General features: G+C 36.4%; 1 protein-coding gene across 21 annotated transcripts in view; it reads left to right on the top strand.

Annotated features, from left to right (window-relative positions):
• Positions 1 to 5,843, top strand: part of LOC131061245 (uncharacterized) — a 40,503-nt gene extending 34,660 nt beyond the window's left edge. For 17 of the 21 annotated variants that reach the window (XM_057994807.2, XM_057994803.2, XM_057994800.2 and 14 more), the window contains 4 exons: positions 2,194 to 2,283; positions 2,575 to 2,769; positions 2,909 to 4,212; positions 5,043 to 5,843. In XM_057994807.2, the coding sequence (XP_057850790.2) occupies positions 2,194 to 2,283; positions 2,575 to 2,769; positions 2,909 to 4,141 (1,518 nt within the window). In that variant the 3' untranslated portion in view covers positions 4,142 to 4,212; positions 5,043 to 5,843. The remainder of the gene's footprint in view (positions 1 to 2,193; positions 2,284 to 2,574; positions 2,770 to 2,908; positions 4,213 to 5,042) is intronic. The other 4 variants (XM_057994810.2, XM_057994811.2, XM_057994809.2 and 1 more) reach the window with 4 other exon arrangements.
• The last annotated feature ends 18,491 nt before the right edge of the window (positions 5,844 to 24,334 follow it).

The following is a 24,334-nucleotide window of genomic DNA, read 5'->3' as shown; positions in this document are numbered from 1 at the left end:
GGGACACATTTCAGTAGCCATAGCTTATCAATTTTCATGGAACAGAGACCCAACAATTTTCGACAGCACTTTCAAACCAGATAATCAAAGCTTCTATTTTTTATGTATCATTTGGTACATAAAATTTGTCTTCAGCATTTCCATAAGAGTTGTTAGATTAGAAACCTATGAAATATATGTATTTTCATGTCTGTTTCCTGTGTTTATTTTTGGAGATGGGCACTATTGTCACGGAAATCTGCTCCCATTACCTTGTCCTTTGCTCCATGATAGTTGGTGCACCCTGGGTGTAATGTCCCCATTTGGGATTTGCCTTTGGTTTGGTCCTTGGTAGTTTTTCTGATTTGAGTACTTGAAACATACTCCACCCTGTTGTGAATTTTTTGTTGCTTGTCTGAGCCCTTCAGATTAGATTAAAAATAAAATAAAATCTTCCCCAAATCTTCTATAAGGTCTTCCAATTCTCAGCACAAGGTAACCGAAATAACCTCTTTCAAATGTTTGCCATAATCTCCCAAAATGACTCCCCTTAAAATTGGTGTATATAATCCATCTCTACCCCCACTTTACTTATCAAAATGATCCTTTATTTATTCTCTATCTCTTAGAGACGTGCCTGTTAGAGTAGACGTTTCTTATAGAAAGGTTGTGATTTAACGTTTATGGCTTTTCTAAATTAAAATAATTTAAACAGTCTTCACTTGCTCCTTGTAATTGTACCTTAACATCCTCACTTACAAATCGTATATTTCAACCAGACACGCATTTCACTAATTTCAGAATTACAATTCTTATTGAATCATAATGAATACACACATTATCGTTGCTGTTCTTTATTATGTATTTCTTTATATTATTTGGCCTGATTACATACAATCATCTATTCAATGTTTCCTTTGTAAATCGCAGCATACAAATGCTTACCAACTACTTATGGGATCAGCTAGCATATTAATCTATTCTGCGATTCAATCTTCTTATTGACGACAACTCCATCTCTACACTCTTTCCATCTCTTTGGGAGCATCCTCTTCTAGTTGGCAGTTTTAAGCATCAATCCGCCACCTCTCATATCTATTAACAAATCACTGTCTTATTAAATCGATATTCAAATTAGATTGCCACTATGCGAATTTGGCAATATAGAGACTTAAGATAGATGATCACTGACTGTCCTGGTAAAGTCCATCTACTTCTTCGTGAATCACTACATTTTCTTTGGTCAATCGGATACCATTTGATCCTCAAATTCTGATCGGTCACCTTAATGTTTGCAAAGTCTAAGTCATCAAGCGCACTTTGTTGTATTGTTTCCCCTCTTATCGTATAATTGAGACTTGTATTAATACACATTGTTGTCTTCTCCAATCCCCCTATTCCTCATAATGATTCGCTGGACCTCTTAATAGTTAAGACATGCGCTGCTGATGTGATGGGCTATATGGGAAGGACGTGTCTCCTCCTTATTTCCAATGCTGTTTTTTTGTTTGTTTAGGAATAACTAAGGTTCGTAGCCTCTTAAATATTATGTCTAACATAGCCTTATTAAATATTATTCTTAATAAATATTTATTAATGTCAGTCAAATATTATTATGTCTTCATATCTAAATCGTACCTTTCCTTGTATGTTTTTGTTGCAAAGGCAAACAAATCTGACATGCGTAAGATTTGGTCTGCCACTGTTTATTTAATAATTTTTTAATAGTAATTAATAGTGATTGCAAATTAATATTTTATTTAATAATTTATTATTATAGAGATAAATGGTTATTCATTATTCTATAATATATTGTTGATAGAAATAAATGTTTTGATATTTAATTTAATTTAATTTTTATGTTTATTCTTTTATATTTTAGTTTTATTATCATTATTTATTATTAAATTATATTTCGAAGTGGGGACATCACACTGGGCACTTGAGTCCATAGAAATATGTTGAGGTGGACGGAGAACAACTATATTGTTGAAAATATCCAATAGATTTTTATATAAACACCAATTTGTTCTGCACCATCATAATGAAAAGTTTATGCAGTTCATTTTTTCTTTACATATGTTGGTTTAATCAGTTGTTTCCTTTAATGCTCTCAAATTATCTCTGATTCACTTGTGCTGGATTTTCTTGCAACATATTTTATTGGCACCTTCATTTGCTGCTATGACATCCATTTATTGTGAAATTTTGCAGCTTTGGAAAAATGTACACAAGATTGGTAAGGAGATGGTTCTTCTGACAGATGCGCTCTCACAACTTTCTCAAAATTTTTATGAAAAAGAGGTACAACCTGATCAAGGAGAATTGTCTTTTGGGGCTATCATGCTTTGTTTATTTCTGAGTGTGAAGCTTTACAACTGTAGAAGTTTGTATGCATATGTATATCATCAAAGGATCTCACATTTCTGATTTCTTTTTGAATAGATTGATTAGAATTAGGTAATAAGGTGGATCTAGGTGAATTTGTTCTCCAAACTGTTGCCTACATATTCATTATTGAATGAAAGGATAGAGTGATGCCTATAAATTGTCTTTCAGCTAAGTTATATATCAGTTTAAAATTGATTTCTGCAGGTGGCTGCCGTGCTTCAGCCAGGAACTGCCCAGAGTTGTAAGCTCGATGACACAGACAAGCCAACCAGTGGTGGAACTTTCTTAGACCAAGGAGATGAAGCTGAGGAAATGTGTAACCAGAGGAGACACAAATTTGGACAGTTTCCTAGGGTTGGTGACATCAGGAATGAGTCTATCACAACCTCTAAGATTCTGGTAGAAGCAAAACTTTGAACTATGTTAATAACATTGTAAATTGTTTATATTTTCTTTCTGATAAAAGGAAGCAGATCATACTTGTTTCGATGTCTATCTGTTGTCTGATATGTTGTTAATTTGTGAAACCATACAACAGGGAGACAAAGACAGTGTGAGGGTTGCTGAAGACAGGAAAGTTGAATTGAATGGCACAACCAAGGGTTTTAATTTGTCTCCAAGTGGAAAAATTCAAATTGCTATAAATAGTCAATGTCTACCATGTGAAAAGTGTGACCATCCTTCATCAGGCACAGATGGCAGTCTTTGCAAGGTGTGTGGCATTGAGATCAATACTAACTGTATGCTGATATGTGATGCCTGTGAGGCAGCATATCATATATATTGCCTCTCACCCCCATTAAATGAGATTCCCAGTGAGAGCTGGTACTGTTCGTCTTGTTACGCAGCTGGCAAGGAATCACCAGAAGTTGACTTATTTCATGATACACAGGAAACCATGCTTATCGAGGAAGGAAAGGACGCTGTTGTCTATCACTGTGTTGTCTGTGAGCGCCTCAGCAAGATGCAAAATTTTCAGGTCAAGCAACAAGCTGAACCTCAAAGTGCGAGTAAAGGGGATGTAGCAAACCTTCAAGGGGAAGAGGTAGAATTGAGTATGGAACAGATAAATTTGCATACTAACAAAACAGAGATGACTGAACAGGCTAGTGCTGAGGAACTTCAACCATGTAATGAGGAATCAATACATGGACGACTTTGCAGAGTATGTTCTGTTGGAGAAAAGGATGGTGATTATCTTATGGACTGCAGTAACACTAAATGTGTTTCCAAGTTTTATCACTTGAGCTGTTTGACACCAAAGCTGGATACCATTCCTCCACCTGGATGGTACTGCCCTTCTTGCCTTTGCAGAATCTGCTTTGTTGATGAGAATGATGATTTCATAATCCTTTGTGATGATTGTGATGAAGGTTATCATATTTACTGTTTGAACCCTCCTCTAGATGAAATACCAGAAGGAAAATGGTACTGTTTATCTTGTACAAGAAAACAGAAAAGGAAGAGGAGTAAGAAATGCAAGGGAAATGGATCAAACAGGTTAAATCGGAGGGTGCAACCAAAGAAGAAATCTGAGATGGTAGATCAATTTTTGTCAGCCAATGTGGATGTACTCAAGGAATCACATGGGGGTAATGTTGGGAACCGTTTAAATAAGAAATCTTCTTCTCGTGTTCGTTTAAAGAAAATATCTTCAATGGTGACACACAATGTGCCAAATGTCATTTCTAACAGAAGTCATTTTGCTACAGATAAACTATGTAAAGGTGTAAAACCAAAAGTGGGTAGAAAAAGGAAGAGAATTTACTGAGAACATGCAAGATTGGAGTATGAGTGAATGAATTATTGAGAGAGTGCTTAAGGTGAAAAACTGTACTACAGGTAATATTTTCATGTGCCAAAATCCCATGTATTTTATCGAATGATATTTTGAAGAATGTTTTTTTCTCTGTTGTATCTGAAATGCCATCATCAATACTGTTGTCTTTCTTGGCTGGTGCCATATGATGTGTTTGATTGTTGACTTAAAAATGCCTGGTAAGTAGAATAAAAACCTAAGAAGAAAATACCAAGACACTAGTTCAAGGTTACTAGTCAAAAACATTTCAAAAATACTTTGGCATTCATAAGCCAGAAGGTGTAGAAGTCAATACTCTATGTATTCTAATAATCATCATTCCTTTCCCTTAAAATTTTAATAACAAGTGCTTAGAGAATTAACTGGGTGCTTTGTCTAGCGATATTACAAATGCATGAGTGAAAGGTCACGGAAGAAACAACTACTCATGAAAATTGTTGGTGTGATGATGACTCAAGTACAAAATGTCAAACTATGTAATGATGTTTTAGAATGTAAAATACACAGCCGTGATATTCAAATACAGTATGCACCTCATTTTAAATAAAGCTTGCACCTCCCATGATGAAGTGTGTCCTGTATTATTAGCTTGTCTTGGTTGCTCATATTACTATCTATTCAGAGCAATATGTAGCTACATCATGCCTTATATTAGGATAGCTATTTCTTGTTAAATGCTTCAAGAGTGGAAGCTGGCCTTATTATTCATTTCTAAATGAAACAACATTTATTTAGGTCTGGCTTAAATATTCTTAAATTTTCCACTTTTTCGGATTACACATCCTAGGAGCAGTAGAACTTCTAGTATGGAGATATATTTTTCATTGATAGAGTGGGATATTTGTGGTTGCAGTCGGCCACACTTGGTGCATCTGGGACACACCTTGATGGCTCAACTCTCATAAGTGTCTTCCCAATTGTACTTGATTGGGTAAGTATTTTTGTTGCTTCTTTTTCCTCTATTTCTGGACAGAGATGGCTTAAAACTTTCTACAAAAAAGAAAGGTTTATGAGGTTGCAGCTTATTATAAAATTGTCAAAGTTGCATTTCAAACTATTGTGGGCTTCATGGCTCTTGTAAGGTGATGTTATATAGGGTTATTCTCTGATCGACGAGGCACATGGTTATGCTTTCAGGGCAGCCTGTGGTTCATGAGAAGATTGGAGCTCCATGTAAATTCGGATAATGTATTTAATTCTCCTGAAGAAAATCAATTCACCTGATTTGATTTGGGTTGAACAACCAAATTTTCTTATTAGAAATCTGAAATTGATTATTTCTTAAGCAGATTTACAACTTTAGTCAAATATATCCTGGACTCAAAACAAGTGGAAAGTAGCTAATACGCAAGAATACACATTGGTTTAAAACTTCAAAAGGGGATTTGGCTCATGTGAACTTATGACTTTGTTCAATCTATCTCTACGTTGTGCATGCTTTAAGCATTTTTCCTCATAAAATCTAATCTAGCATAAATATAAAAATAATCTATTTGACCCTTGCACGCGTGCACCTCAGCAAACTGTGGAGTTTCCCTTGACTATGGCAAGTGGCTTAAGATATTCTGATTTGGAGGAAAGAAGCCACATGTGATTTGGTGTAAATTCCATTCAGAAGATATGAAATTCTGTGTCATAGAATCTTATTAAACTACATTGTGATGTGCTTGGCATCCATTTTAAAGTTTCTTAAATAAGTCTCTAAACATAAGAAGTAATTACTACTTTCAATAAAAAATAATATTGCAGAGGAGAAAAGTGCATGCCACATACTGTCACTATTTCTTCTTTTATGTCACTTTGGGTTTGATGTATTGGATGCATGATTTTAGCACATAATTTGAGTGTTTTTCATTTTATCATATAATTTGACCATTTTGCACATCGAGTCGAGACCCACTTTAACAGTCAAATATGCTTCCCCATGTCATTCATAACTTTGTTTTAGCTCTATTTCCATCTACCTACTTATTGTGGCCAAAATCAACACAAGTTGGTCCAGTCATACCGTCTTCTTTTAAGATATTAATTCTCATTCTAAGGTTTAATTTGGGGATTTAACTCTTGTTAGCACAGGTACCAAAAATTCAAAATTATGTGCCCAAGGTTATGTATTTAATGGCATCATCTTTGAACTAAAATCATCACATAATTGAAAACATTTTTTTGACGGAAGTATCAAAAACATTTCTCCTCTCATATGTAATAAGTCATTTGTCATCTTTATTAACATCAACAATGATTGATCTCTCCACAACCAGTCAAGCAACATCCATTATCAAAGCATGCTTCAAATATATAGTCCAACATAGTTATTCATTGGCTTGCATTTGTCTTCAACAGTAATGAGCTAACCAACATTCATTGGCACCTCACACTGGCATATATTGTTTCTTCACATTAGCATCTATTGCTACCCTTTAGGTCTTTTGTTTTTACTGTTAACTCAGTCTTGGGGCTTGAGTAGGGAACAAGGACATCCCAAACTTCAACGTTTGTATAGCATGCCCACAGGCTCTTTAGCACACACTTCAGATATCAATAGGCAAGTAGATGCCGCAGATCCCATTGCACTCGAATTAAAATTAATAAAATATGGACATGATTGCACCCTTAGATATGATTGTTGTTGTGATTCTGTCCCGGATTCTTAGCTTCTCAAATTTCAGTCATCTCTACGTTCTGATTGGATTTCTCATCTCACTTCTCTGCCTGCAGTCGTTTGTCACAACACAATGTTGAAGTTCACAGTGTGATGGTTTTAAAGTACACAATGTTAATCATCTCATTTCTATTTTAACGTATATTAACTTTCAGTTTCAATTAATTTACTTATGTCTATTTACATACTCAAATATTATATTTAAAATATTAATTATGATTAACTAATTTATTCACTTATATTTGTAAATATTTTATGAAGGGTTGTTTTATTTCCCTTCAAATTTATTTGGCATCAATATTTAGAATTTAAAATTTGAAATACAATCATAATACGAATATGGACTTTGATGTGTCAAGTAGGTGTGCTAGCATTGCATAGATTTAAAAACTCTTCTATACCTTTTATCTTTTGAAATGGAGTAGCATTTGTAGTAGATGATAAAATGTGAACACAGTGAATGTAAAGGTTCTTTGTTAGGTTTTGATCCTGGATTTCTACCTTATGACTAAGTGTAGGAAATATGCTTGATCTTACCGATCCACTTACCCATGCATGTTTATGACTATCACAAAACTAAATTAACTAAATTAGAATTAGGAGATGTGCATTTAAATAGAGAACAGAAAAAAAAAGGATAATCCAAGTGGTAATTTCTTACACAAAAAGCAGGTACAAATACCAGCACCGAAAGGGAAGAGATCATTCAACATGTGTGGGCTTTTTACAAACTTGTTAGTTGAAGTTTGAACAAAGAAAATTGACTTTCAAATCTTTCTCCATTAAGAAAATAATATAGCCTTGGTTGCCTGGCACAACATTTAATGGAATGGTTGATTGGCTTATATTGCAAATTCCAAAGTTAAGTTTAGTGGCCACATCATTATCGAAATCAATTTCAAAATGTCAAGATCCTTGTTTTTTCATAAATATTTGTGACTTTTGAGGGCATTTGTTTTCCTTGTATTTATTTAGAGGCAATTGTCAAAAGTTGCAATTGGTGCTTGTTTATTGTGAGGATTGGTTTTAGCAAAACAAATGCATTTGTTAGGTCTAGGGGAATGATTAAGAGATGAGGGTGAATTTATATAGATTGAACATTGTGTTATTAACAATGGATAGATGCATAGAGGTGTCAATTATTATCAATAATCTAAAATATAGTACTTGATGTGAAAAAAATAAAGAATTTGAAATTGGATAGAGCATCATAGAAAATTCCATCTTTTTCTACAACCGCCATCTAGGAAAATTATTTTTTGCTCATAAAAACCTACTCCAAGGTAAAGATGCATGATAGTGGATGATGAAAGTTGTTTATCTTTTTTTCTTTTGAAAAGGATGATGAAAGTTGTTTGGATTATAAAAAACAATTTTAGAATGACAACCACAAGTCTGTAATGGTAATTGTACATTTAACATTAAAGATGAAAGATGAAAGCTTTGTTTAAAGAGATTACAAATACGATGTTTCTTAAGGAAACAATCATTAATTGAAGATAAAATTAGAAACCAACTTAACCAAAGATTACAATATTGACCATTAATAGATAAAATATGCTAATATTATTCTAATACCCTTCTTTAATGGTCAATCTGTCGACTACACCAAGTTGCCCCCTAAATTGTACAAACTTGTTCGGGTTCAGAGACTTGGTGAGGATGTTTGCAATTTGATCCTTAGTTGAAACATACTGCAATTGCACTGATCCATCTTCTACCAACTTGTGGATGAAATGACAATGAAGCTTGACATGCTTGGTACATTCATGGAAGATTGGATTTTTGGCTAGTTTGAGCACCCCTTGATTATCATTGAAAAAGGGTGAAGGATTGGTTTGCGACATTTGCATGTCAGAAAGCATCCTTCGAAGCCAAATTGCCTCACAAGTTGCTTTTACAGTTTTTTGATATTCAGCTTCGGTTGAAGAAAGAGCTGCTGCCTATTGCTTCTTGCTAGTCCATGTAATTGCACCTGTGCTCAAACTGAAAACATACCCAAAAGTAGACTTTCTGTCATCAACAAAAACTATCTGAGTCTGTCAAACCAATGAGCTTAGGATCGTTGCATCTGCTATACAAAATACCAAAGTCAGGAGTGCCCTTCACATATCTTAGCACACGCTTCGTTGCAACACAATGTTTAGTTTTTGGGGCTGCCATGAAGTAAGAGATGTAGCTCACAACATAACTGAGGTTAGGTCTAGTGGTGGTGAGATAGATGAGGCTGCCCACTAGTTTCGTGAACGTTGATTCATTCATCGTAGGTGAATTTGATTTGGCTAATAGTTGATAGTTTTAGCCCTTTCTCCATAGGTGTAGATGTAGGTTTGCAGTTTTTCATCCAAAATTTATCCAACAAACTGTTGGCATTCTTTGTTTGAGATAAGAAAATGCTACCATCTGTCTACCAAACCTCTACACAGAGACAATAATGTAGAAGTTCCAAATCTGTCATATCAAAGGAGTGACACAAATTATGTTTGATTTCTTCAATCAAATGTGTCGAGCTCCCAGTAATGATTGGTCATCAACATAGACAACAAGAAAAAGAATACCATCACTAGATTGTTTGACATTCAGATTAGAATTAGATGGACTCCTTTGAAAACCATGATCAAGTAGGTACTTATCAATTTTCATGTACCATGCCCGAGGAGCCTGTTTGAGACCATAGAGTGCTTTCACGAGTTTGCATACCTAGTGTTCTTTACTGACAACCTTGAAACCAGAAGGTTGCATCACGTATACCTCTTCCTCTAAATCACCATTAAGGCACTTTTGACATCCATCTGATGGTCTTTCCATCCAAACTGGGCTGAAATAGCGAGGACAAGTTGAATGGTACCCATTTTGGTTGTGAGGGCAAATGTCTCCTCATTGTCGATGCCCTCTTATTGCGAGAACCCTTTGGCTACCAATCAAGCCTTATATTTATCAAGGTGTTCGATCAACTTTATACTTGTTTTTATACACCCATTTGCAGCCAATGAGTTTCTTCCTACGTGGAAGATCAGATAGGACCTAAGTGTTGACACCCAAATCCTAAGCCTTTAGAAGCTAATCCTCAGGACTCAAAATAGGAGAAGAGAGCTAAAAGTGCCCTCGTTCTTCATCAAAAACAACATTATGAGTAAATATGAGATGATCAGTGTCTACATCAATTAGCCGATAAGCTTTGAGGTTATCATTGTAGCTTGTGAACATGAGTTTCTGGCTCTTGGAATCCAATTTTGTGCATTTGGCATTTGGAATACAAACATAAGCAATGGAGCCAAAGACTTCTAGGTGGCTGATTTTAGGCTTCCATCTAGACCATGCTTCTTTTGGAGTCATCTTCTTAACGACCTATGTAGGAGGCTGGTTCAAAAGATAGACTGCAATGTAAATTGCTTCAACCCAAAAATTCTTTGGAACATTTCTGTGCTCCAACATAGACCGGGCCATCTCAGTGATTGTGCGGTTTTTCCATTCAACAATACCGTTCTGCTGAGGGGTGTAAGGTGTGGTAAGCTGACGCTTAATGCCATGTGTTGCACAAAAGTTGGAGAAATTAGAAGAACGAAATTCCCCACCCCACCCCCCCATTGTTTGACCTAAGAGTTGACTATCAGATAGTCGAACTCTTTTTCTACTAAGGCCTTAAACTTTCGAAACATGCTAAACACCTCTGATTCATTTTTAAGAAAATACACCTACATTCTTCTACTGGAATCATCAACAAATAACATAAAATACCTGGATCCAGTGTCTAATGGAGTGTTCATCGGTCCACAAACATCTACATGAACCAACTGTAATACCTTGGAGGCTCTTCAAGAATCGCCATCTAAAAACGAAGTCCGATGTTGCTTTCCAGCTTGACAAGCTCTGCAAACTCCATGATTTTGAGTTTGAATCTCAGGTAAGCCAACAACCAAACCCTTTAGAACAAGCTGAGAGAGATGGTGCACATTCAGGTGCCCATACCACTGATGCCATGGTGTGCTCAAGTACTTTTGGCTGCTATGGCGTGCTCTTGAGAATCACCATTGTCAACAAGTCTATAAAGACCATGATTCTCAAGACCCACAACAATTGTAGTGAGAGTCTCCTTGTCAACAATACTACATTTGTGCGAATTGAATACAATATCTAGTGTAGGAGAATGTTGCATAATCTAACCGATTGACAGTAGATTTAGCTCTATGCTAGGTACAAAGTATACATTGAGAAATATTAAATTTCTCTCTAGATTGAATCTGCATGTTGCCCTTGTTGACAACAGTATACTCTTCGCCTCCTCCAAAGATTACCGAATTAGTGAAAGACTTGTACTATGTAAACCAATTGCGATGATGTGTGAAATGTCTAGAGGTACCAGAGTCGATGTATTAGGTAGATGATTTCACATGATCAGATGGGTGTTTTCCTATGGACACATAGAAGACTGACCCCTTCTGTTTAGAATGTGTAGCAGCATGGGCCTTTTTCTGAGACTCCTTATCTGGATTGCTCAGATGGCAGTCATTTCTGCAATCCTTCTTCATGTGGCCATACTTATGATAGTAGTAACATTGAATGTTATTCTTAGGATTCTCCGGAGGCTTGCCCTGACCTTTCTATTGAACGGACTTGCCTTTCCCTTGTCCTTATCAAAGGCTTTTGTTGTGAAATCCTACTCAAAAGAGGAAGTACTAGTGTTGGTCCCGAACTGCTACTTCCATCTATCTTGTTGCAGAAGCTTTTTGTAGAGGTCTGGAAACTTGAGATCAACATAGGTAAATGTGATATTGAGCGTTTCAATGAGGTGCTCATAGGCCCGAGGTAGACTTTTCAAAGTGATCATCACTATATCTTTTTTTCTCCATTTTTCGACCTATAGCCTCCAACTAGTTGCGAATATCCTTGATTTTTGTCAAATGCTCCTGGAGAGACATCTTCTCGTCCATCATGATCGAAAAGAGCATGTCCATGAGAAAGAATGCTTGACTCTTATCTAGTGTTTCATGAAGATCCTTCAAGTGGGTCTAGATCTTTGCAACTGTCTTCTTGGAAGGAACTTGTGAGAGTTGATCGTGAGCGATAGATAGTTTGAGGAACATCCTAGCTTCACGGTTGCGCTCACCACACTTGTCCTAATATTTACTGGCGGCAATAGGACGAGGTGTACTACCCAGTATGACTTTGTTTAGGCATCGATACTCGAACATTGTCAACATGCATTGTTTCCACGTGTTGTAGTTGCGGCCATTGAACTTATGACTACTTTCCAACATAATGTTGGTCAGAGATGCCATCATGACCATCGAGGTCAAACCAAATCAACCTTGTGAATGCATGAACAACAAGGTATAAGCTTTTGAATAGAACAAAGAAACGATCAACACAAAACCCAAGATGTTGAAAAACACTTGCAGACACAAAACGTAATGCATAGATCCCAAGGTACATAGATTAGAAGTAGAAAACCCTAGGTCAAGTCTAAAAGAACAACCACAAAACAAGCAACCACATCTACAAAGACCTAGAAACCTCAGGTCACGATAGAGAGAAAAAGAAAAAAGATTCTTTAATTTTTTTACTGATGTCATCATAAAACCCTAGATTGCGAGAGCTTAGGCACAAAGAAAGAATCACTAAATTAAAACCTAAGGTAGAAAGAACAGATAAAGTAGTATAGACACATGCAATATTGATGCTTTTATGAGCCCTCAGTCACGAACAAAATCCTCATAAACTAGCGCGAAAGAAAAAATTTCAATTGCACACTAAAAAATATAATAGGCTGCGCGAAAATATACATGAATCTGAGTAGAGAGCAGTCATGAAAGTTCAGTCGCTCTGCACTACAAATTCAAAGAGAGAAAAATGAAACCCTCGCAATGCATAAGGAAATCTTGATGCAGGTAGGATAATACCCATTGTAGTGAAAAAATGTGAGCAAGAGACCCTTGATCCAGAAATTGCAAACATTTCTCATTGCAGCTAGCACAAAAACATACATAAGAGTTGGCACAGGTTGTTATGCATTTGTAGAAAATTTTTCACTAAAAAATTTCTTGTTAGGAAATTTTTAGAATTATAATTTTTTTTCAAAAAATTATACCCACTTTGATGCTATGTAATGGTAATTGTATGTTTACATTAAAGATGAAAACTCTATTTAAAGAGATTACAGAGGCGATTTTCTTAAAGAAACAATCATTAACTAAAGACAAAATTAGAAACTATCTAACTTAACTAAAGATTACAATATTGACTATTAATAGATAAAATATGCTAATATTATTCTAATGAAGTCTTTTTTAATTTTGTATGCATTGATGATAATCACAAGGCAAGAGGGTTTGCACAACTTTATTCCCTAAAAACGATATAGCTAACATATCACTAGATTATTATAATTCCTTTAGGTCAACTTACATATAAAGTGTTTCAAGCTACAAGCATTTGAGCACATGCAGTAACATCTTGTAAAATATGGTTTTCAAAGGAAATGGCAACGAGATGATATTCAACTAGCTTTCTGCCAATTTCTTAAGAATTTTGTGATTTTACATAGCTCAAAAATATTGTATTTTGAATAATTATAATTGTGTAATATTTATTTTTAAAATTTACTTGGTAAAATTTTGATATAAGACATTCTAAAAATCGTTTAGAGTAATTAAATCCCATTTCAATATGTTTTTAGATGTGTAAATTAATTCAATTATTAATATAAGATTAGGATTTATAATATTTAAATCCCATCCCAATATAATTTGGATGTGTAAATGAACTAAATTATTATTATAAAATTATGATGTTGTTTTTGATTAAAATAAGCAACAAAACAAGGGTGTTGGCCCTATATACAAACAACCCGTAGGCGGTATATAAAAAATACAACAAAGCAAGGGTGCTGATTCTAAACAAGCCTAGGTTAGATAGGCATTTAACAACAAGGCAAAAAGTCATTGTTAAAGGCTTGCCAAACTAACAACAACCCAAAAAGACTTAACTCAAGAGTGGGGAGAAACACCCAAAACTTGAGTTAGAGGGGCTTGGGGGGCGGGGGAGGTTAGGGTGTGCGGGGGTGGGCTGAGGAGAGGGGAGTGTGGAGGGTGAAGTGGGGAAGACTTACCTTTTCGCATGTGACAAACAACATTCTAGGCAATACTATCGTTAGGAATATTATAGGAAGGATCAAGCGGGGAGATCCTCTTTGCGTTTCCGTCAACAATTGCAGCAGATTGTTGCTGCAAAACAACATCTGGAGTAGACTCACTAGGAGCACACCGTTGTTGCAGAACAGGAGCAATGGGAGTAGAAGCCTCAAGGCCAGAGGAGGTCACACTAGTAGCAACCAGGGGGCCAACAAAGGCCTCAATGACAGTAAGAGGCACAACCTCATCCTAGGAGGAATCATAAAAAACATCAGAATCAAAAGTCTTGATAGTCAAATGATCAGCAATAGTATCTTTCCATGAAGTAACATCACTTTTATACCATGAGAGAAAACAATCCGTAGCTAAGTGACTCGTTGAGAAGCATCTCCAACAAAGAAAGAGAGACGCTCATAATCCAACGATCGAGTTCGTGGTCTATCCCCAACCATAAGAACCACATCCCCAAGGAGAGGCATAAAGATGTCAATGTCGATTAAAATGAGAGCAAAGATAGAATGACCCATGAATGATATGATCTTTGATAGAGATATTGTCATTGATATCAAATAGGTCTGCTGATTCATAGAGATTGATAAACATATTGCTACGAAGATTGATAAACATATTGCTATAGAAATTGATGAACATATTTTGTCATCAATATCTATTAAGAGATATGTTTCAGATTGTTCAAACATAATGTTATGCCTTACATTATGTTAAAGAAGTCTGAGCATACATTACAAATCCAATGATTATACAAGGGACAACAATCAGATTCTTCGCAGTAAGTTTTCTTTGCAGAAACTAGAGACCTTTACCTTTACGTGCCTTTAGCTTATGCAATAGGAATCGACACTTGTCAACTGGTTCAAATGATTGTAGACTTGTATTGTTTTCTGGGAACAAATATAATTATGGCAGCGATTACCTTGTTAAAGGAAACGAATATGAGAAGGCATCACTTCAATTCATAGTGTTAGAAAAGTCATTATAGACCAAGACTTTGACGGGTCATAGACAGAATTAATAAGTTTTTATCTGCAGTAAATAAAATTACAATGATACGACAAAGAGTTTTATGAAGTCTATTAGAATATGATTTGTCTAGTAAAACTCAACTACAAATATTAACGAATCTGATTAATATATGATGAAAGGGTGTGATTGATAATAAATGGTTAATATGAGAAGTTTCGATTAAATTGACTCTCCAAAAGGTGCGATAAGAGCTGTCCATGTTAAAACGGTTCCTAAGAGAAGTGACTCTTCATTCGGAAAGTCATGTCTTGTAATATATATATGAAATCAGTAGAAAAGTGAGTAGAGTACGTGGTGATATAATGCTGTTATAAAAGAAAATTATGTAGAGATAAAATGAAGAAAATCTGTATATGAAAAGGTAGATTTTGTGAAAGGAAGAATGTGTGATAAGGGAGAATTCATGTGGCATCATTATATAAGTTTGGGGGCAGCATTATTGTTGTTCTATAGTAGATTCTCAAGAGAAGTTTTGATTAATTTTAAATCAAAATATAGTAGTATTATATTTTGAGGTTGGTGCCTCAATTTTGTGAAGTTGGTGTTTCATTTGAAGGGTTTGGTGCTTACGAAAAGGGGGAGCTGGTGCTTTTTGTGGCTTGGTGCCTCTACAAACATTGTAAAAGAAATCTATTAGCATTCATTTATTGTGGTTTTCTTCTATTTTGGGTTTCTACTAGAAAATTTGTGTTCTTTGTGTTACTTGCAATGTGTATGGTTATTTAAATATCATCATAGTTTTCAAATAATTCTAAAAGTAAAAATTGTTAATATACCGATTCACCCCTGCTTGAGTAGTTCTGTGAGAGGGTTAAAAGAAGGTGTCTTTGATGTCCCCATCTAAATAATCAAGAAATAATGATACCTATTTTAAAAAAAATAAAATATATAAAACCAAATAAACAAATAGAATGAATTAAATGAAATCTTCATAATAATAATGATAATAATAATCAAGATTTAATATAAAATTTATATTTATTAAATATTAATATTAATTTCATTTTTATCAAATAAATTATCAAATATCAGTGGCTATCTGCATACAGAATTGGATAGCAATGAAAGAGAGTAATAAAGGTAAACACATGGAACCTACACAGCTAGCCACGTAAGCAATGACCTAACAAAATCCAAAAGTAAGTTAGGTCACATTTAGATGGAAAAAATAAGGACCGTTCAAATAATAAAATGACACAACACTGCATCGATGCATATACAACCTTGGTCAGAGACTTCAACAAGGAGAGGCTTTATGCCACCAACGACCCCTATAATATTTGGAGAACGACTCTATCCAAATAGAGTAATGATCAATATTAAGGAAACAATGACAATGCATTACTAATAGCGTATAGACACTTAGGATGGCAATTGCAATTGACTTAGTGATCACAGTATGGAAGCTTAAATATTAGAGGCAACTATAAGTAATAAAGGATCTTATAATTGTAGCGTTAATAAACTAATGGTTAATAAAAATAAGAAGACAACGATTAAGGAAAGGGTGCGATTAAGAGAGACGATTATACAGAGATAAGAGATGTTTCTCTTTAGAGACTGTTCCTCATCGTATAATAAGATGATTCAAATGCATTTTGAGGGGAAGGAAAAGAAAGGAGGAACACCGATTAAGAATAGGTATGGATGAGTCAAAGGGAGGGATCGATTGCCAACTGCATTCTGAGGGGAAGGAAAAGAAAGGAGGAACACCGATTAAGAATAGGTATGGATGAGTCAAAGGGAGGGATCGATTGCCAACTGCATTCTGAGGGGAAGGAAAGAAAGGAATAACACCGATTAAGAATAGGTATGGATGAGTCAAAGGGAGGGATTGATTGCCAACTGCATTATGAGGGTAAGGAAAAGAAAGGAGGAACACCGATTAAGAATAGGTATGGATGAGTCAAAGGGAGGGATCGATTGCCAACTGCATTTTGAGGGGAAGGAAAAGAAAGGAGGAACATAGATTAAGAATAGGTATGGATGAGTCAAAGGGAGGGATCGATTGCCAACTGCATTCTGAGGGGAAGGAAAAGAAAGGAGGAACACCGATTAAGAATAGGTATGGATGAGTCAAAGGGAGGGATCGATTACCAACTACATTCTATAATGAGAACAGAGATATAAAAGATTCATACCAAACATCATGAAGATTGAATAAGGTTTGCATACGAAAGAAACTGGGTTTTAGCCTAGGGGATTGTTTTACTATTCATCATTACATGATCAGAATACATAGATTGGGGATAGACAACAATAAAGAAGAGATTAGATATCAATGCAATAGTCGAGCCTATGCAAACAATAGTTGATGTAGTACATTTTGACATATCAAGATTTCTATAATCCTTATCAATTATTCTTTAATCATTTCCAATGACACATGTTCACTACAAAATTAGACATTGCAAATAAAGAAATATAAGTAATTGTCCTTAAATTGCAAGATGTTCAATAAAGGGACTAGAATGAGGAAAGGAGTGGGAGTTGGAGGACACCACGTGGGGAGCCTTTGATCTGACAGAGCTATCAGAATTAAGAAAAAAGACTTCAATAGAAACTCAGAATTATTAATAGTAGATTAATTGTCCAGGTGCTTTGAGGGTCCCACACAATGATTATTCATATCCCTATAATAAAAGAATTCTAAAATAGTGTTTGCAGTAGTTAAAAAAGGTTTTAGGGCTTTCACAATTACTGGTTGTGTTTTTTAGCAGCAACTCCACTAAATGTAATGGGACCCACTTGAAAGACCTTTGTAATATTGGTTGTGATTTTCATTTCAGCCCACTTAAACCTTGCAGATTATTGATGGTGATTTGAGCTATCAACATTGCCCAAGGGTCAACAAGGGTCTAAGAGAGGTCATTAATATGTTGAAAATTGAAGATTTTGTTTGGGAATTAGCTATTTATTTTTCATATTCGGATTTATATAGTAGAGTATAAGTCTACAATATAAAAGCACATATCTCAAGTATATAAATCAAAGAAAGCCATCAAGATAAGTTCCATCTTCCAAAAATATTCTTAGCAATGAGTTAAATATTATAGAAAAATGTTTTTAGAATCAATGAAATTGTATTTACAAATGTATTACAATTCTTACTTTATGTTAGAATTGTTGTTTCAGGACTAAATCAAGGTAAATCCCGAATGGGGACATTACAGTGTCTAGGGATTGATCAAGAGAGAGTTAACTCCCCAAACTCACAACTTTCCCAACACCAATTCATGATCATTAGAAGAAGTAAAGGAACCAATGAAAGAACCTTTAGCACAAGGGTAAAACTCAATGCTACTAGCAACCAAAGGCTTCCAAGAATCACTCACCCAACGATGGAGGTCAGGGAAAGAAGGCCAAAACCCAACAAATCTACACACCAATCCACAGTGTTGGTAGAAAACAATATTTTATACCATATCTTGGCCACAAAACACCACAGGAGAAGTCTTGGCATAAGGTAGAGGATGTGACTTCCTCTTGGGAGGATGAGTAGCAACAAATCTAGCCACATAGGTAAGGCTTCACCTACTAGCAGTGGAAAAAGGTCTAGGAGGGGGGACCCCAACAACAGTAGAAGCCCTAGTGAGACCACCATCACCAACAATAACCGGTCCACCCACAACCCGAGGAGAGGGTGGAGGGGCAGGCGTCAGGGGAGAAGCCATTGAGGGTAGGCCAAAAGTACCCGTATTCCCATTCGAAATAGTGATAGGGCCAGGGGCAGCAAAACCGGTTGCAACAAAATGCTTAGAGATGGTAGACGCAATAGACATTTCAAACTCATAAGATTATGCGTGTTGTTTTAATGATTTTTAACACATTTTAATTGATACATTTTATTATTGATGATTAAATAAAGTAGATATAAAATTGTTGATTATATATTGTAATGTACCAACTTTTGCATTAGGATTTTAATAGACAAAGCATGGGTTAATAATTTTTTCACATCACAATTGTGACAAACATGTTACAACTCTCTCTCACACACATTATATTGTCGAAACTTTGACAACATCATGATCAAAGCACACACACTAACACTACCAAATACGAGACTGCACGAAATCTCCAACTCATGCAAAATGACACAAGTAGAAGATTTACATAGACGTTGTGGGATAACACTAACACAACAAAGGATAGAAGAGATAATGCCTATTCCCAATAATGATAAAATGTACAACTAACAACATCGACTTGAATGGAAGACAAGAGTGTAAAGGAATAAAGCACAAGATATGGTTCATCCTTTAGACATCCAAATCTATAAGAAAACATCTTAAGAATGGATTCACCAAACCAAAACATCTTTTTGAACATGCTATGTGTAGCTAGTCACAAGAAATATACAACTATTCATTATGGTGTCATTAGAGATTGAACAAGCACACCTAGGTGTACAAGTAAACCTTGAAAATGACAAAGGGTTTGCAAGAATATAAGAATGAATCCAACTAAGATGGAAGGAAAAAGAGGCCTTAAGGTACAACTTTCCTTTGTCCCTCTAGAATTACCCATGTGCAAGATATGCGATTTTAGATGGTGCACGAAGTCTTAAATGAACAATGGGGTTCCCAAAGACCCTGAATTTGACTTAAAAGTTATTCAATAAATCCTTAAGAAGCCTAACAACCAAAATGACACCCAGGATCATGTTACAATAGCAAGAAACATGAACAAGATCCCTAGGAACAAAAAAGGTGCATGGCTAAGCTTTTTGCAACTCCAAAATGTCTAACACTAAACACACCTTAATTAACTCAAATTTTGTGTTCCTAATGAATTCTTTGAACCAATGGATTTCAATGTTACAAAAGTTGGTATTTCAATTTTGGTGAATTTTTATAGTTCATATACATATACTCATTAACAACAATTTGTCAAGGCAAATTCAAATAAGTTTAGGTCTTCTAATACAAAAGCCAAATATAACAACAATCTATTAATGAAATCAAATTAATCCAACACCATAATTATGCATAGACAAGGTCTATAAACCACTTTCCAGCATGCGTGCATATTAGACCTAAATGACATCAAATTAGGACCAACAAATAATGAGATTTCTATTTCAATGCAAAGTACAATTTCAAATTAAAAGATAATTATTACATGATTACAAAGTGGTATTCACATCCAGACATGGATGGAACACCACTCCTTTTCCTAGTTTAGCCTTGTTTTCTTTGTATAATTAGAGTTGTGTAGTGCATCTTATGATTGAGAAACTTTGTGCAACTTGTTCTTGATTGTGGCAAGTCTTTGATTGTATGATGTGAATGTGATCATTTTTATTAGACAAGCATGAGAAAGGGCCCAAACCTGATACAATAAAAGCAACCACAAATGCAAATGGGACAAGTCTCGCCAACAATTGATATTGGGAAAACAAAAAAAAAAGGCAAATGATGCTTTTGAATGGAGCATAGAACCAACAAGAAATAAGGGATTCAACCTTAAACAAAAAAATCTCTTTCACAACATGAGAAAGAGTGTTAGAAGAGGGAGGACCTTTCCTCATACGAACCACAATCCAAGTGAATATATCGTTTGAAATCTCTCTACAAGGGGAAATAAGAGGAGTACTTCCAATGGGAGGACCAACATCACACAAAGGGGGAATAATAGGATGGAAAGGAAAAAGGTTGTCATCAACCACCTAAGAACTCTGAATTTGAGTAGAAACTGATGGATTAGGAAGAATGAATGTAGTAGGGCGAGCGTCAATAAGGACCGCAATACATGCCAACGCTACACTAGTAAGGTACTCATCACAATGGTTAGAGGAGTCATCCTCCAAGGAAACAATATCTTGGATTATAAAGTGATCACCATTAACATTCTTCCACCAAGTAGCTTGATCTTTTTGATGTGAGAGAGCAATCTGAAGCCTAGTGAGATGTAGTGAAGTGACAATGACATCTAAAGGGGAGGACCTTGCAATCAAGCAATTGCATCCAAGGATTTTACCCAATCACTAGAACAACATCCCTATGAAGAGGCATGGAGATGTCAATATCCACCAAAATGTGATCAAAGGTAGAGTGCCCCGTGAAGGAAGTGTAATCATCAACTTTCAAGAAACAACTGACAAAGTTGCCTATGGACTTATAGTAGGAATCTTCCCAAAATTGAATGAGAAGATTCAAACTTTAAACCCACACCACACACACATTGAGTGGTTAAATAAGGGGGTTCAAGGAAGGTGACTGCTCTCCTCACACCCAAAGTCGACCTATTACCATGTTTTTGAGAAGTAATGAAAAACCCTTAGCACATGGGAAAATCTTAATTTTACTAGGCTTGAGGGGCTTCTAAGAATCTAGAACCCAACTATGGAAGTTGGGGAGAGAAAGTCAGAGGTTGGAGACACAAAACACCAAACTTCTATGTTGGTAAGTCTTTATTTTTAGATACATTCACACCACAAACCACCTTGAGAGAAGGTTAGGCACATAAGAGAGGGTAGGACAAGAAGGAACATACCTAGCCACTTGAGCAAAGTTAAGAGCTCCCACAGAAGTATCATACACAAACATTAAAAACCCTAGGTGCTAGAGGCCAACCAGGGGCAACAACAATGCCCAACAATGAGCTAGGGTCTCATAGATAGGATATGAGCAGTTAGAAGAGTGGGCCTCACAATGTATAGAAACCCTAGATAAGATTAGTGAATAGCTAGTGATAGAGGACAATGAAAAAGAGGATTGAAGTGATGACATGAGTAAGGAAGACTTCACTCCAACTGGGAAGATCAAGGAGGATGATGTCTCAAACATTGATGCAAACATGAGAAAAGTAGATCCCTCACTCAGGGATGAACAAGCCATACCATATTAGGGGGAATGAGAGGTTGTAGGAGCCACCATATAAACGAAGTGTGGCTTGGTATGATGTGAATGTGATTATTTTTTATTAAAAAAAAGAAAAACAAAGGTGTTGACCCCTTACAAAGATAAGCTAAATAGGAAACAAACGACTGGTCAAGAACAAACCTCTAACAACAAAGGCCAAAACAACCCATTTACATTACACTAGCTGCAACTAGTAACCCACATCAAGGGTGGGTAGAAGTTTCACCCACAACTCGAGGAAGAGTTTGGGAAGAAGAGGAAGAACTATCATTCCCCCGTCAATGGACAAATCTCCACACAACACTATCATTTGGAGCACCAACACAAGGGGGAGGAATCCCTTTCATGGGATTGCAATCACTAGGAGTAGGATGCTGACCAGGAGAGAAACCCATCACTGGAGGCTAGGGAAGAACAAGAGAAGTAGGTGGAGAAGGGTTCATAGGTGAAGGAGGATCCACTGGGCATGAGGAGCCCACACTAGTAGTAGGAGGATCATCCTTGAAGAGCCATTAGAGTAAGAATTAGAAGTCAGGACAATCAGGTAATCGCCATGAGTATCCTTCCACTAAGTGGGAACCCCTTTATGATGTGAAAGAGAACAATACGTGACAAAGTGGCTAGTAGGGAAGCAATGATGACAACAGAAGGGGAAGCCCTCATAATCCAATAGCTGAGTCCATGGCCTATCCCCAACCATAAGAACCACATCCCCCAAAAGAGGTATGAAGATGCCAATATTGATTAGAATGCATGCGGATGTAGAAAGACCCATAGAGGCAGTGGTATCATCAACCTTTAGGAGTCGATAGACTTGCTAATAACCTCAAAACAAAAATTCTTCCAAAAATGAAGAGGAAGGTTGGGAAGATGAACCCAAAGTGGACGCATACTAATTGGTTTAGGAAGAGGATTGAAGAAGGTTGTCCATGGTTTGGTTGAGAGAGAATGGACACTCCAAGCCCATAGCTTGATAAAAACCAAATCACGATCAATAAAAGACACAAAAGAAGCAACAAGAAAACCCTTAGCACAAGGGAAAAGTTCAATGTTACCAACAACTAAAGGCTTATAAGAATCAATCACTCATCGATGAATATCATAAAGAGAAGGCTAAAACTCAACAAATCTACACACCAACCTACAAAATTGGTAGAAATCCACATGTTTTACCACATCTTGGCTAGAAACCACAACAGGGGAGGACTTGGCACAAGCAAGAGGATGGGGTTTTACCTTGGGAGGAAGGGCAATAGAAGATCTAGCAACATGGGTAAAACTTTATCCAATAGCATCAAAAGAAGGTTCTAACGAGGGGGGACTCCAACACTAGAGGTCAAAACATCCTCACAAACAACATCGCCCTACCCCAAATAGGTAGTAGGGGCACCAAGTAACCCAACAACATAAACCCCAACACAATAGCACAGGGGCCTCTAGGGAAGTGTTTATCATTGCCACAATAATCATTGTAGAGGTAATTGTTTTCAAACCCAACACATTGGCTGTTGGGTTTGAAATAGTCTCATGAGCGGGAGTGGGAGATTTCAAAACGTTTTTGTGGGTAGGAAGTTTCATCTTCAATTTTTTTTGAATGTGATTGTTTTTGATAAATAAAGCAACGTTAACTAGGGCGCTAACCCTTTACAAAGCCAATATGATAAAAAAATTAAACAGACCAAGCAGGGGTGTAAACCCCAAACAAACAAAGTTAGACAGGCCAAACAAACCCACCTGTCAAACCATCAACAACCCAACCCAACTCAAGAGTGGGGAGAATCAACAACTTGACGAAGGGGTGACAAACAACCATCCAGACAACACTATCATTAGGAATATTTAAAGATAAATCAGGTGGGGGAGACCCTGCAGAGTCACTGCCAGACTGCTGCAGCAGAACACCAATAGACTGTTGCTGCAGAACAACAACAAACTATTGCTGAAGAAGAACAAAATTGCCAGGAGAAGAGAGAACCTGAGAATCAGGAGAAACAAATGTAGGAGCCAAGGGGATGGAAGAGTCTACAACAGTAGTAACCTCAACAAAGGCATCATCAGTAGTAAGGGGCACCTCATCTCAAGAGGATTCAACTGAGACAGAGCCAAAAGCATTAATTGTCAAGTGATCTTCAGTAGCGTCCTTCCACCAAGTAGCAGTACCTCTGCGGTGAGAGAGAGCAGTTTGAAGCTAAGTGGTCCATTGAGAAGCACCTTCGATAGCGAAAGGGGAGGCCCTCATAATCCAGCGGTTGAGCCCATGGCCTATCCCCAAACATAAGAACCACATCCCTGGGGAGGGGCAGAGATATGTCAACATCAATTAATAGGCGAACAAAGGTAGAATGACCCATAGAGGTCATGGCATCGTCAACCTTCAAGAAGCTGCCAATGGAGTTACCGATGGCCTCAAAGCAGGAAGGCTCCCAGAAATGGAGGGAGAGAT

Source organism: Cryptomeria japonica, chromosome 11 (assembly GCF_030272615.1).
Source record: "Cryptomeria japonica chromosome 11, Sugi_1.0, whole genome shotgun sequence".
Taxonomy (NCBI): Eukaryota; Viridiplantae; Streptophyta; class Pinopsida; order Cupressales; family Cupressaceae; genus Cryptomeria; species Cryptomeria japonica.
Note: the sequence above shows the minus strand (reverse complement) of the source record. Positions and strands in the feature narration are given on the sequence as shown.